We start from the raw sequence: 14,186 nt of genomic DNA on the forward strand, positions 1-14,186 counted from the left end.
TAAAGATAAAGATATACAGCTGGTGGGAAGAGACGTTCCCTTTAAGTATTCAGATATGATCGTGTTTAGTCCCCTGATAAACTCATTGCATGTTTAAATGTTGAACCACCCCCCAGAAAAAAAACACACACATATAATAAATGATATCGGTTCTGATCCAATAAGAAAAAAAGGCGTTGAATGAAAGTGGGCGAACCAAAAAAAAGGCAACAACATTTTCACTTGGACCAGCATCCTCTGGTGTGTGCACCTTGATTAGCCGTGATTGGCTAAATCTGAACTTTTTGCCTGTAAAGTACAGTATGAGGGCTCCCAGACTGAGGGTGTGTGTTTCCAGCAGTGTATATATGTTTGTGTGTGTGTGTGTGTGTTCAGAAGAACTTGACGCCCTTCCCGTCGTCCATGGTGATGATCTCTGCTTTGCCGTCTGTCTGTAACGCCTGCAGCGAGCGGAGCAGCATCCAGTCCTCCAGACCGTGGAATTCTGTGAAAACACACAATAACATAAGTGATTGATTACTGATTGATTATGTCACAACGAGACAACCAATACATGCAATCTTTTAGAAATAAATATTACTGGGTAAAAAGCACATAAAATATCAAAAGGTAAAAGTATTGATTAGGCAAAAACAGCTCTTTTAGACTTCTTTTATTATAGGATATCACATTTTATACTCATACCAGTTAGTTTAATTGTTTGGATGTGCATTAACTAAAACTTGTGCTTTGTATATTAATTAAATTTACAGGTGCTGGGAAGTCAAATAAACATTGTAGGGTAAATGTAGAAGTAGCAGAACCTGGAAATACCCACAGTTACATTTTGCCACTGAAAAATAAATAAATCATAAACTACACAAATGATTTAATAGAAATCTCTGATTCTGGTCTAGACTCGACATTTATTTATCAATAAACACAAAATCAATCAGCCTGGGGAAAAAAACAAAACATAACAGTGGCGTACCTTCTCCTTCTGTGTCGTCACCGTTGGACAACTCGTAAAGTGTAAACACAGAGTTGACCATCCCATTTTTGGAAACCTAAAATATATATTAAAAAAAAGAAGAAAAAAACAGAATAATGGTCACACACTGAGAAAATAACTAACAACATCAGACTTAATTAAATGACAATAGATGTTAAGTGTTTTCCTGCCACAGTCTTTATCAAACACAAAACATGTGCTCTATTTAGATGACTTCATTTTCTAATTAATTAATTAAAAAGAAAAGGTGCTCTGAGTTATTTTCCTCACACAGGAGGGTATGGGATCTGGAGCACACGAATATAAATAGAGAGTTTAATAAGGTTTTGACAAAATCAAAGTCTTCACCATGAGACAGGAAGGATGCTGGGTCGGCTCATGGTGAATCACTTCACATCAGCTTTTCTGTTATTTATTTATGTTTTTACCTGTACATTTATACACTACTCACAATGAAGTTGTGGATATTCGACTATATTCGCCAGGTGAAATTGATTGAAAATGTAAAAAAGTGCTTTTAGTGCAGCTGTGTCGTCATTACGCCATTAGGTGCAATTTTTCAATACATTTTAGCCATTGCTGCTGTGTTTTATTTGTTATTATGAGCTTTTATTAGGTAAATTCATATGTAAGTTGTACTTTTATGCATTATTTATTAGCTAACTCTGCCTCACTTATAGTTTCTCTTTTACCGTTGATTAGTGTTGCATTGTACCTGTCAAATAAACCAATAAATGAACAAACACACAGTGATATTAACAATATCACCAAAGTAGGTTATAGTATAGTAGTAAAGTTATATAGTGCGTTCTGAATTTCCATCCAAAGTCCAATATCTCTATCTTTCTGTCACTATGTCTTGTATATGTATCATTTCATGGTTTTAATAAAGGAACCAAACCAAATCTGAGTGTTCACAGCAGCAGGTTGGTGTTTTTTTTAAGAGCTTTTCACCCAGTAAAAGGGAATTTGTTGACAGAAATACAAATAAACAAATGTTACCATGTGTAGTCTCACAGCGCGAGGTCATCAAACATTAAAAAGCACAGCGGGACATGTAGAGTACAACAACACAACTGCTTTTGTCCTACTGGACATAAAGTTATTTAATAGTTGAATCTTTAACATCTACAGACATGAAGTTCATCTGTGCGTCACTGCTGACCTACGACTAATTCATAAAACTTCTCCGGCTCTGTTTATTATTTATAGCTCTGATCTGCGGTTGAGCATTAATGTCGTCATCTTAAAGCAGAAGTAAGTGATATATTTGTGTTAATATAAGTCTTAAATAGTTATATCTTCCGACAGCAATCACTTACATAGAGTGTTTGGTCTGAAACACGGGTCTCTCAGTCACTCTGCTCTGCTCTGAGCCGAGGAGAAAACATTTATCGTATCCTACAGTTTTTATCCAATGAGGAGAGAGAACGGCATGCAGGGCTGTGTGTGCAGCCAAGGAACGCCGTGAATGTGGCGACGTAGGGACGAGGACTGTTATGGTGCGTTCAAGGAAACTCATAACTCGTGTTTTTCCGACCTCTGAAGTCATACCAGTTCGATCTGGTACGAGTTCACCGGTCGGATGTTACGAGTGGCCATTATAGTGACTTTCACCGGTAAAACAGGTCGGAAAAACACGAGTGGGTTGCCTGAAACGCTACAAAGTCGTAAGTTGTGACTTGAAGCTGTAATTTACGATTTCAAAAGCCTGCCTGGAACGCAGCATTAGCGAAAACGACCGGACCACTTACTTCTGCTTTAACTGTCTTTACTGGTCATGTATCTTCAATCAATGCATTTAAATAAACAGTACGATGGCTGTTTATATAAACCACACGTGAATGTCGATGTAAATTTGAGTTTTCTTTCCTTTTTGTGATTTTTTATTGTTTATAAATCAGATTTGATCTCAGTTTGACTTTCTGATTGGATATAAATACAGTAAATTGCAGCGATTTTTACTTTTTGTTGTCATATATCTCTGTTTAATATGAATGTCTGTTTTTCTTAATTTGCTAGTTCTAGTTTTGTGATCTAAACTTGAGTCGACCTGTTCACGTTGCCTTCAAGCTGTCTGTGTGAATCAGACTGACCTTGCTTTTAGTTTTAGTTAATTAATTCAACACAGGCCTCATAATAACTCTCCTTTTCTAACCGTCCTTTATGAAACACAGGTAACCATGGCACCTGAACATGTTTACCCGGAAATACGCAGACTCACCCTGTGTGAAGTGTCGACCTTTTTGTTTCTCCGCTGACTAAATATCTTTGATGTTTTTCATAACATTGTTATACTGAATAAGTAATGATCTAGCAAATTTTTTCAAATGTTTATTGAAAGTGTTAAAGAACATTTTTTTCTGCCTCCTGTTCATCCTTTTATCAGTTTCAGCCTCAGGACAGAGTGTCTCTCGGTTTTGATGACTCACCCACTGGTATATTAACTTGCCCCACTCCTCTGGCCGTCTCCACATGACTAAACACCGGGACTTGTTTTTGTCCAACCACTCCAGGTTGCCTGAGGTCAGACACAAAATAATGACACGACAAGGTTAATAACACTAATGGGAGATAAAACTCTCAACAACGCAGCACAAACATCCAAACAGAACAACATTTACCTTTTTTCCTCAGTTCCTCAAACACAACTTGAATCGCTTCCATTGACAGTTTTCCTGAAATTCAAGTTAAGGCCTGATGATGAACCATTTTATGAGGTACAGCCGGACACAACCAAGGTTATTGTATTTTTAACATTTTTATTTAGTTTTTCGGTTTCCTTTTTGTATTTCAGTTTAGTTTAAAGAGATAGTTCAACATTTTGGCAAATTGGCCCATTGCCATAATCCCTATAGTCATAGCAGTAGGTTTGTTACCTTTAATTGTCGGTGCAAGCTGTTTTTAGAACAGCGGAGCAGAGCCGTGAGCTGCTCAGAGCTACGCTATGAAGGCTAATGGGATTTCTTGGTTTCCCTCATCAAACTCATCAAATACACAATCCAACAACTCCAAAATGCTCTCGTGGACAAGTTGTGAGCTGCACATTCACCACGCTATGAGATAATAACAGAAGATAACAGATAATAACAGATTACAAGACGGAGTTGTTTTAGAGGTAAATTCATGCAAAACCACTGCTGTGCATTCCCGTTCGGGACAGTTTTTCAGCAAGCAGTCTCTGTATTTACCTCTAAAACAACTCTGTCTGCCGTTTCGTTATTATCTCATAGCGTGGTGAATGTGCGGTCACAACTTGTCCACCAGAGCGTTTTGGAGTTGTTGGTTTGTGTATTTGATGAGTTTGATGAGGGAAACCAAGAAATCCCATGAGCCTCCGTAGGTGTACCTAATAAACTGACAGACAGCTTCAATGTAGCTTCCACAGAATTAAGAAAGGAATACCCTCTAAGTAAAGTGTAATTTTATATCCCCAGAAGCCAATAAACCAGTGATTGACCATATATTATCTTAGGATACGCTCTATCTTCTTGTTGTTGAACACGGGGCTTTCCTGCGCCTCCATCACGTCCAGGGTGTAGAGCTTGTGATGGCGGCAGTACGACAGCGCCAGGGAGCACCACGCCGCCAGCTGCTTCTGCCTCGTGTCAACATTGGGCTGTAGCCTGTGGACAAAGAGACGACGGAAATCACCAACAGTCACCAAAAAAAACAAAAACAAATACACACATACACACATACACACTTTATTCTTCTGAGTATTTTTTAGACTCCTTTGACTCTGATCTTGCGAACAGCACCTGGTCGAGACCGGTTTACTGTGAAATTAAGTTCTTTTCACTTCCGGATACTGAAGCCATAAAGTTTGGAAACACGTCTGTAACCTGTAACGCCATCAGTGTGTTTTTTTTTTTTATCAACATAAAGGTTGCAAAGGTCTTGAGAGAGCTCTTTGATTTGAGCCTTCATGAGATGCTTCTTGATGAAGAGAAACCTTTTTATAGGAACCAATTAGGACTAAAGCAGCTGATATTAATTAGCACTGATAGGGGACAGATGTGAGTTGGTTTCTTGTCTTTCTATTTAAATTTCCATCAGTATGATAATAAATAGTGATGTTGTGACAGTTTGTATAAATTAAATTCAACCTTTATTCCCACATTGGGCAGCCTACCCATGACATGCTTCATAAGTTTAGTGATGGGGCCGTTCAATAATATTATCTATTCTTCTATATATCATGAAATCCTACCGATGGAAATTTGCTTGGACACACTTTATTTATCAAGAAGTCACTGAGCAGACAGCACAGCAGGAATGAAATCGTGCATTACGTGACATTTACATGAAATAATCAGCCTGGTCTGAGGAGAAGAGGAGATAAAAAACACACTTATCATATTATCAGGGATTTTCTTTTTTCGCTGACGTTACAACAAGAGCCTAGATACTTCTTCTCAGAGAGAGAGGGAAAAAAACACTTCTCAGAAGGCTTAGCAAATTAAAATTAAAAAGGTCACCACCACAGTGAACAGCAGAAAACATACAGTTAATGTTTGATATCAGGGATCAGGAGATGATTAACGTATTATTATTAACCCTGTTTTGGCTCGATATGTCAAAGCTGAAGAGGTTTTACAGGAATTTCAGTAGTGTGTGTTAGTGTGTGTGTGTGTGAGAGAGAGAGAGAGAGAGAGAGCCTCTGACTCCTAATGTTGAATCAACATGTCTCAGCAGCACCAATAATGAAGGTACAGTTGGAGGGTTTAGGCTGATTTATCAGAATTAGGTGGGCGTGCGTGAGAAACTGCCAACTAAGTGTCTTTTTATAGTAATAATATAATACATTTTTATTTATAACACGCTTTTACAAGTGTTCAAAGCAACTTACATAAGCACAATTGAAATACAGAAACAACAATGTACAATATCAAAAAGAAATCGAATGAAATGAAACAGATAAAACTTGATAGCAGAGCAGACATTAGACATTTTTAATAATTACACATTTAAAAGGTGGATTTTTAGAAGTGATTTGAAGGCGTGGAGGTCTGTACAGTCTTGTGGAGTGAGTTTTACACTCTATTCATACAAATGTCAATGTTAATAACTGTGTTTTCTGTTTTTATTCATGTCAGTTTAGCCCGTGGCCACTCCCTCCCTCCCTCCCTTTGTGTGTGTGTGTTGTGTTTTTTAAGTTGGCCGTGATTTAATAAGAAAAACATTAGCAGATTAGCAGAGCCACTATATGACTGCAGTTCTGCATCATGTCACAGACCTGAATGTGTCACAGACTTGGCTTTAACTGTGGTTAATAACTCACTGACATCTGTGTTTTGTTTCTTAAAACCGTTTATAATGTAATTAGTTAGCTGACTGCAGCTAACTTCACACTGAATTGTAAATATTACACAAACTATGATTGAGTATTTATATCCGGATGTGTTTCTAAATGTTTCCAGCCTCAATAAGTCGCTGAAAGAAATAAAAAATAAAGCTGTTTTATGAACTTTATAAACACAGTTGGTTCGTGAATCCACTTCCTTAGCCTGTTTGGGTTTAGCCACTGAGCTAACAAGGCTAACACAAATCAACACACTCCGGTTCAATAAAACACAAACAACGGAAGCGAATGAGGGAAGATAATCAATGCTTTTTATAAATAAGCTTCAGGACAAGAAAATAAAACTGACTCACGTAAAAAACGGAGGAAAGTTGTACTGCCAGGGCCACTCAAAACTCATTGCAGTTGATGCGGTGCTTCACAGCTGACAGTTTCCGGAAGCGCGTCCACCCTCTGAAATGGGTCCGACTGGAAACAACGATTCACCATCAAGACGCAACAACACACGACTTAGAATAACATAATGTATTGACCTGATATGCGATATAAAAAAAAAAGACAAATATATATATTAAAGAATTAAATATTGAGTAGCTAATATATGTAAATGCATAGATAAAAAAAACATTCAAAAATGTATGAAAACAATATGTTGTTGTTTTATCTTATGAAGATAAGGACTATTTATTTATTAATCTTGACTATTCTAAATAAATCTTACTTATTTAGACATGCTGCCATGGATGGATTGTTGCCAGACTAAATTTTACTGTATTGTTCCACCAGCACAGTGATAATAAAAGGTATCTTGAATCGCGAATATTCATGTAAAAATAAAATGAATGCAAAAAAGTGATACATACAGTAAAAAATATGCCACTCCAAGATTTCTGCACAAAACTGTGTTTCTGGCTTTAAATTGTTTGTAAAAGGCAGTTGAATTATTATTAAGAGATAATCAAATATGTCATCAACTACTTTCTTTCTTTTTTATCAAACTGTTTTTGGTTCATTTTGCTGAGATCATTCATGAACTTTTGTGTAAATTTTTATCCCCAATTGAGGATTTATTTATTTATTTTCCACTTCATGGAGTGGAGTTGCTGCTTTTAAATACTCTTCCCACCGCTGTGAATCTTTGCAAACCCGCCTGTGTATCTGTCGCAGCTGAATCAGAACTGAAAATGACTGAAACACTGAAACAAGCATGAATTTTGCAACTGAATATCTCCTTTCTTTATCTGCAAACACATTTTGGCAAGAATAAACACACAGCAGTACCTTTTATTTTTTTTTTACAAAGTTATTTTAATCTTGAATAACTTGTGCATTGTCAACAGCTTTTTAGCATAAATATGCCATCTATTTCTATTTACAGGACATAAATCTCTCTTCTAATATCCATTTTTCTGTTTCATGGTCAGGCTGACTTTACTGCCCACGCTCATAAAAGATGAATTTCTTATTTATATTCTCTATTCTCTTGTTATTATACACTCTGTTCAAGTACAGCATGAAAAATTGTGTTTTACAATTCTGTGAAAAACAGCCTATAGGTTGCACAAGTATTCTGGGGTCACCATCTACTTCACAGCAAGGTACTGGTATTAATATTTCTTTTTTTTATACATTTCTATATTACAATTAAAGAATTGGGTAAAAATGAAACTGAAAAACAAAAAATGTAATATTAGAACACAACCTCAGTTATTGCAATGTGATATCTTTAACTTCAAATCCAAAGTAACATTTAAAAGTCGTTAAACTTACTAAAAAATAAAGATGGAAGCAATCGTTGATCATTTTTAAAAGTAGAATTAATGCATCCGTCCAGGTTTGACTTGGGTTCTATTTGACCTGTAATTTAGACAAACTGAAACAAAAATAAAAACTTCAGAAAGTGACTTGTGAGATTAAGACAGCTAGAGTCTCAGGGAGCAAGAGCAAACCGACACAGTCCTTCCTCCAGCCAAAGAAATGAGACGGGAACCGAACCACACCTGTCTACACCTGTACAGCTCAGTCTCCACTCCTACAATACTGCCAAAGATAGTCCTAACAGTGTGAACCTCCTACGGAGTAAAATCTGGACAAAAACAGTGGTTAGCGCCGCCATGCTTCAAAATATTCCCAGCAAAGACTATTTGAAGATTCCTCTGGAAAAAGTCTCCAGTGGTTGAACTTCAAATATTCAGAGCGAAGAAGACGTGAAAAGCCCTTGAACTTATTTTTACAAGTTGTTTTTGTTGCACCCAAGCTGTTTATGTGCATGCAAAACAAAACAAAACAAAAAAAAGAAAGGTAAATCTAGGATATCGAACAGCTCGAGCACATTTCTGACAGACAGCTTTAGCTGGAGTGGAAGATACGCTCGTATTCGTTGAGGATGAACTCCACGATCTGGTTCTGAAACACCATGTGCATAGCGATGTTGGCCGACTCCATCTCCGGCCGCAGCAGCGTCGGGCCGAACACGATCGCCACGTTCTGCACGGTCATGCGATTGTCCTCCCCGAACTGAATGACCCTGTCAGAGGAGACAAAATAATAACAACATGAGAAGTCGTCATAACTGCTGTTGTGAGCTTTGAGAAGCTACGGCAAGACTTTTTTTATGATGACTTTAACAAATTAATTTAAAGAATCTCATCTGATACAAGCTCTCAAGCTGTGTAACTCATCACACAGGCCTCAGCTGTAAAAACGGTGACGTAAGAAGACTTTTTATTGATCCCACATGCGGGAAATTCACTTGCAACAGTGGCATAGAAGTACAGGACAAGTAAAGAAGTAAGGAATAAAAATATAAAGACTTCACTGTGTACAAATATATATATATATATCAAAATATGTGCTGTTACGTACAAAGATTATTCAAACATAGGAAAAACTATATATATACACATGTTGTTTGATCAGAGATAGTGCACAGTGTGGGTGGGCATGAGTACGAGTGAAATGTAGCTACAGCTTGTATGAACTGAGTAACACAAGGATAAATTATGCAAAAGAAAAAACAAAACTTTATGTATACAACCAGGTGAGGTAATGTAGTGTAATGAAAAAAGTGGGTTGTGCAAAGCAGAAGAAAGAAGTTTACCTGCGTAAATGCCCAAAAAGAAGTTCCATGGTGTCATGATTTGCAGCAGGAAGTGATTGAACTAGGTCGTACATGTGACACAGTTTTGAGTTATAATCAGGAGCTCCTAGAAAAAAATAACAACAACAACAGGAGAATAAGAGTTATAAGTAATATGTATCTTCATCATAACCATCCGGCTGGACAACAATGAAATAAACGTGTGCTTACTGATGGCAGCGATGAAGCTATTAAAGTGGCTGTATGGGAAAAGTGGCTCGGCGAGCTCTCGGAAAAACAGCTTCAGCGCTCCGGTGAGGACGTGGACGTCTTCCCACAGTCCGTCCTCCAGGTCCAGCTCCTCTGTTTTAACACAACAGGTGCACAGAGCATTAAAAAAAAAAACCAGCAGGGGGCGCTGCTGTCCACACTGAGATCCTGAACTCCTTCAATCAAACATCTTACTTTCTGAATTTGACAGAATTGTGCAGTTTGATGCATGTGAAGGAGTTTTTACCGTGATCTGCTTTGAAGCGTAGTTTCTGAATGGTCGCCAGGTTCCCGCTCACTCTGTAGAGTCCGTCTATGTCTAAACCTGGAGTTTCACACACACGGGTTAAATGACTGCAATATGATTTATTTAATATACACAAGCTGATCTTTTTGTTTGTTTTACCTCTCTTTTCTACAGCTCTGATACATTTCTCCACAAAACTAGGGACTGTGGTTTTCTCTTGTGCACACAGCGAGGCCAGGTGGCATCCAAACACGTTCTCTGAGGGAAACAATCAACAACATCATCCTCATTATTCGTTTTTAGTTTAGTAGTAAGTAGTTCAAAGATGTGCACATTGAAAATATTAAAAATCCTTTTGCTCCCTCAGATAAGACAGAATGAATGTGATAAAAAGAGACTGTAGCTCTCTCTTAAAAGGAAAATGTGTGAGGTGAACTAGTAAAATAAACCTGTATAATATATAAGTAAGGATTGAACACAACCAATAAGAGCAATTTTTATGATAAAACATATAATAAATATGTCACATGTTAGAAAGTGAAAACAGACACAATGAGTCAAATGTACAGGATGTCACAATTTAAAAAAAAAAAAATTGCATGTGTGAGCTGTTTTCAGTTGAATAGTGACTTTTTTCCTGTGGGAAAACCGCTGCAGCATTTCTTACGTACTGTAACTACGTGAGTAATAAAAGACAAAAGCAGAAATTAAGAGGGAACAGAAACAGAAAATGAACTGGTTAAATTAATACTGTTTCATAGTTTTCTGTGGATCATCATTCTGTCTTATTGTATGTATTGTAAGCTGTATATGTACGGACGTCGGACGGGTTGATTGCTGTAATTTCTCTATACTTCTGTATAGTGACAATAAAGGCTGATTCTGATAGTCTGTCTTTTTTGATTCAACACATGGAGGTTTTTATTTTATTTTATGTGTAATATTGACACTGTAAATATTCTAAATTGTGTTATTATATCAATTTTACTTTTTTCTGTGCTGGTTTAATGTCAAAAGTTTAGTTTAGTGTCATTGCATAAGCACATATACATTGAAATTTCGTTTAGCAGTCTCCCGTAACAGCAAAACATAAAGTGCACCAAGGAACAATTAAATATCAACAGTATGAAAATATGAAATACATGATATACAGCTGAGAAAAATAATTTATTTCTATTGGGAATAAAGATCTGAACTGAATCATTAACTCTCTCTCCTGGGTTCATTTCTCTTTGTATCTATTTCTATTAGTTTCTATTAAAATAATAATAAATACCTCTGATGTAGCCTTTCTCCTTGACCGACTGCAGCGTCGGACGTTTCATGAGGAACTTCATCAGCTTGGTTCGAACCCTCTTCTGGTCTGCGTCTCCTGCAGAGCTGGATGTGGGAGTGATGTTCGTCCTGACGGCTGCAGAGAGACGATACGGCACGAGTCAGATCGTCAGACTGGGTTTTTAAAATGGTTTTAAACTGTTCAGCTCCCAGTGGGAACCAGTATCTAATCTAACCAGGTCAAAACCATTACATCATTCACTCCACAGTTAAATCAGAGATGTTTTTTCTCTCTCACAGTGAAGTGTAACGATGTTGGACTTACTTTTTCTCTTCTCCGTGCCTCCGCCTCCTCCGCCTCCTCCGCCTCCTCCTCCTCCAGCCCGGTCATCTCGCTCATTTATCTTCTCGTACAAATCCCCGTCCTCCTCCTCTGAGTGATGGTCCTGGTACTCCTGACCGAGACACACACACACACACACACACACACACACACACACACACACACACACACACACACACACACACACACACACACACACACACACACACACACAATCAATTATCAGGAACTCTGAGCTGAACAGTATTTAATTATTATCTCTGTCATTTACCAGTCTGGTCTGTCATTAATTTTAGTTTAATAGGTTCATTTTCATATCAAAATAGAACATTTCCTAAGCAAATAAATATGGTACAATCATTTATGACATCTAAAATACAATATATTTAGATTTTAGCACAGCGATTTTACACGGTTTTATTCTTATGTTTAGTCAATTCTTTACGTTGTATTGGAGAAAAGTGGCAAATTCTAATCTAATTCCTTTAAAAGGATATTCTCTCTCTTTTGTCTAAAATATGAGACTACATCTACCAGCAGGGGGAAACCATCAGCCCAATGAAAATACTGAGCTAAGAAGCTGTTTCCCTCAGTTATTATTCCTCATGTTAATTTATGTGAAAGAGGGAGTGAGTGAATTCTTAAATGGTCAATCATGGCCGATGGGAGGTCTTACCAGTTGTCGTATGGTGTCGACCAGAACTTTGTGCCAGTCATGGATGATGCTTTCTGTGTCGTACTGTACTAGAAACTCCACGCCGTTTTTGCCTTTTAACTGAAGGAGAGAAAATTAAGACGTTAAAGAGGAAACTTCATGGCACCTCATATCGTACTGTGAGTGATGGGATTCAATATGAGCACATGATGCCATTCATGGGTGACTTATCATTGCTATATGATATTTTTTCATTAGAGTTGAGGATGTGATCATAAATTATAGTAAGATAATCTGTAATGGTCCCATATAGTTAAAAAAAAAAGAGATTTCCATGTGTAGTGTGATTATAAAGCAGCTCTTGGTTCAATGTTCACACTGTGAAAGGACAAATTTGCCTGGTCAACAGAGAAATGCACACAGCCCGGGCCTTAAAATGAGATGTCAGGACTTTCTGTAATTCTGTGATGTCACAGCAAACCAGTGTTACACCTGCAGCCATGCTCTAAGCCCCGTCCACCTGGACCCACCATCACAACTTGCAGGATTAGCTTTCTAACTTTCTACTAACTAGAGACTGAAAACTACACTTTTGGTTCTAAAAAAAAAACAAAAAAAACTTAAATTCTTCAACTAAAACACTGTAAAGGTGTAAAAAGTGTGTTCTTAAATGCTTAAAATAGTGTTATTTGTGTAATTTGCTCAAGATAAAAAACAAAAAGGCTCATATTACATAATGCACACACACACACACACACCTCTAAAACGTTCTTTTTGCTGGATTTGTCCTTCGAGGCCCAGCCGATCGTCGCTCCTCGCAGGTCCACCGCCACCTCGGGTACAATCTGATTGGTCTTGTTCTGCACAGAGTAAAAAAAAATTATATATATATATATACACATATAGATATAGATATGTATATATTTATAGTGGCGTTCAAGAAAAACTGACAGCACTGCATTCCAGGAAGGAAACAGCGTTAAAAGCAACCTGTCACCTCATGACCTGAGGGTTCATCTGAGCTGTCACTCATTCTGCGGTTTAATGTTTCATCCCTTCTCCTTTAGCTATGACACACGATATTATGGTACTAAACAGTATATGGGAAAAAAAGCATAAGACAATATGTTGAAAATCAAGATGAAAGATAAGATTTAAAAAAAAAAAAAAGCCAGTGATGAATTCTGTGTGTTAAGTCGTCGCTGCGTCAGAACAACCCTCTCAGAAATGTACAGAATGCATCGAGAGCAGCAGCGTTCAGGTGTCGCAGTGTCGTATTTAAACACTTTTATTCACGAAGAGGAGCGTGCATCGTTACCGAGGCTCCTGTCGCTGCAGACTTTGGGTCTTTGTGGAAAGTCAACACTCCTCCGTGGAGAACCGTCCACGTCTGGGCCCAGTTTTTCCTGAAACGAGGGGATTCATTTTTACGTGACACATGACTCCAAACACACCCACACTCAACAATAAAAAAAAAAAAAGAAAAGCAGAGGGATGTTTTGATTTACCTGACTTTCTTGCCGTTCTCAGACACTTTCGTTTTGTTGAGTATCCCGGCTTTCTCCAAATTCTGCACCTGCAAGTGTAAAAAAAATTTCAATTCTTTTTTGTTTACGTGTGTCAAATCTAATTATATGACACACGACTCCATGAACTCGTGCATACATGCAAACCTTCTCCATAACAGTGTGAACAATGATGAATTCCTCACAGCGGGGACTTTCCCAAAGAGGCATATTCTGGATTATGTGCCAAATAACATCAATAAGGACAGTTGTAGTAACATGGTTTGTTGTTATTCTCCGTCTTTATAACGTCACTCAAACAAACAGGAGTAAAAAAAAAAAAAAAAGGTGCAGCGTGATTTTTTTTTAGCTGTAGATGTAGGGAGTATTTTTATCAGCAGGACGTTGTGTGTGAGACTCAGTGTGGCCGAAATAACCTCCACTATGTGTGTGTATGTGTGTGTTCATGCTAAGGAAGGACCATGTCACCCACTGCAGCACTGTTGTGACTCACCG

General features: G+C 37.6%; 2 protein-coding genes across 3 annotated transcripts in view; both read right to left on the minus strand.

The window, feature by feature from the left end:
- Positions 1-122: 122 nt before the first annotated feature.
- Positions 123-6,755, minus strand: vps25 (vacuolar protein sorting 25 homolog). Its single transcript, XM_083994951.1, has 6 exons — positions 6,650-6,755; positions 4,472-4,617; positions 3,616-3,669; positions 3,424-3,512; positions 971-1,046; positions 123-484 (listed from the first exon to the last, which is right to left on the minus strand). The coding sequence occupies exons 1-6, from the start codon at positions 6,694-6,696 to the stop codon at positions 372-374; spliced, it is 525 nt and encodes a 174-aa protein (XP_083851077.1). The 5' UTR covers positions 6,697-6,755; the 3' UTR covers positions 123-371.
- An 891-nt stretch (positions 6,756-7,646) lies between these two features.
- Positions 7,647-14,186, minus strand: part of arhgap27 (Rho GTPase activating protein 27) — a 29,474-nt gene continuing 22,934 nt past the window's right edge. The window contains exons 8-18 of one of the 2 annotated variants that reach the window (XM_083993757.1): positions 13,674-13,735; positions 13,484-13,571; positions 12,924-13,025; positions 12,187-12,285; positions 11,493-11,622; positions 11,169-11,303; positions 10,052-10,150; positions 9,893-9,970; positions 9,607-9,738; positions 9,397-9,502; positions 7,647-8,823 (exon numbers count right to left, since the gene is read on the minus strand). In XM_083993757.1, coding sequence (XP_083849883.1) covers positions 8,646-8,823; positions 9,397-9,502; positions 9,607-9,738; positions 9,893-9,970; positions 10,052-10,150; positions 11,169-11,303; positions 11,493-11,622; positions 12,187-12,285; positions 12,924-13,025; positions 13,484-13,571; positions 13,674-13,735 — 1,209 coding nt within the window. In that variant the 3' untranslated portion in view covers positions 7,647-8,645. Of the gene's footprint in view, positions 8,824-9,396; positions 9,503-9,606; positions 9,739-9,892; positions 9,971-10,051; positions 10,151-11,168; positions 11,304-11,492; positions 11,623-12,186; positions 12,286-12,923; positions 13,026-13,483; positions 13,572-13,673; positions 13,742-14,186 lie in introns of both variants that reach the window. The other variant, XM_083993756.1, reaches the window with a different exon arrangement.

The sequence above is a fragment of the Trachurus trachurus genome (genome assembly GCF_905171665.1).
Source record: "Trachurus trachurus genome assembly, chromosome: 19".
Classification (NCBI taxonomy): domain Eukaryota; kingdom Metazoa; phylum Chordata; class Actinopteri; order Carangiformes; family Carangidae; genus Trachurus; species Trachurus trachurus.

Excerpts from the sequence above, each read along its gene's own strand:
- vps25 (XM_083994951.1), bottom strand. The coding sequence starts at position 6,696 with ATGAGTTTTGAGTGGCCCTGGCAGTACAACTTTCCTCCGTTTTTTAC. Across the intron at positions 4,618-6,649 it reads AACTTTCCTCCGTTTTTTAC|GCTACAGCCCAATGTTGACA; the intron begins GTGAGTCAGTTT and ends CTTTGTCCACAG. Across the intron at positions 485-970 it reads TGACGACACAGAAGGAGAAG|AATTCCACGGTCTGGAGGAC; the intron begins GTACGCCACTGT and ends GTGTTTTCACAG.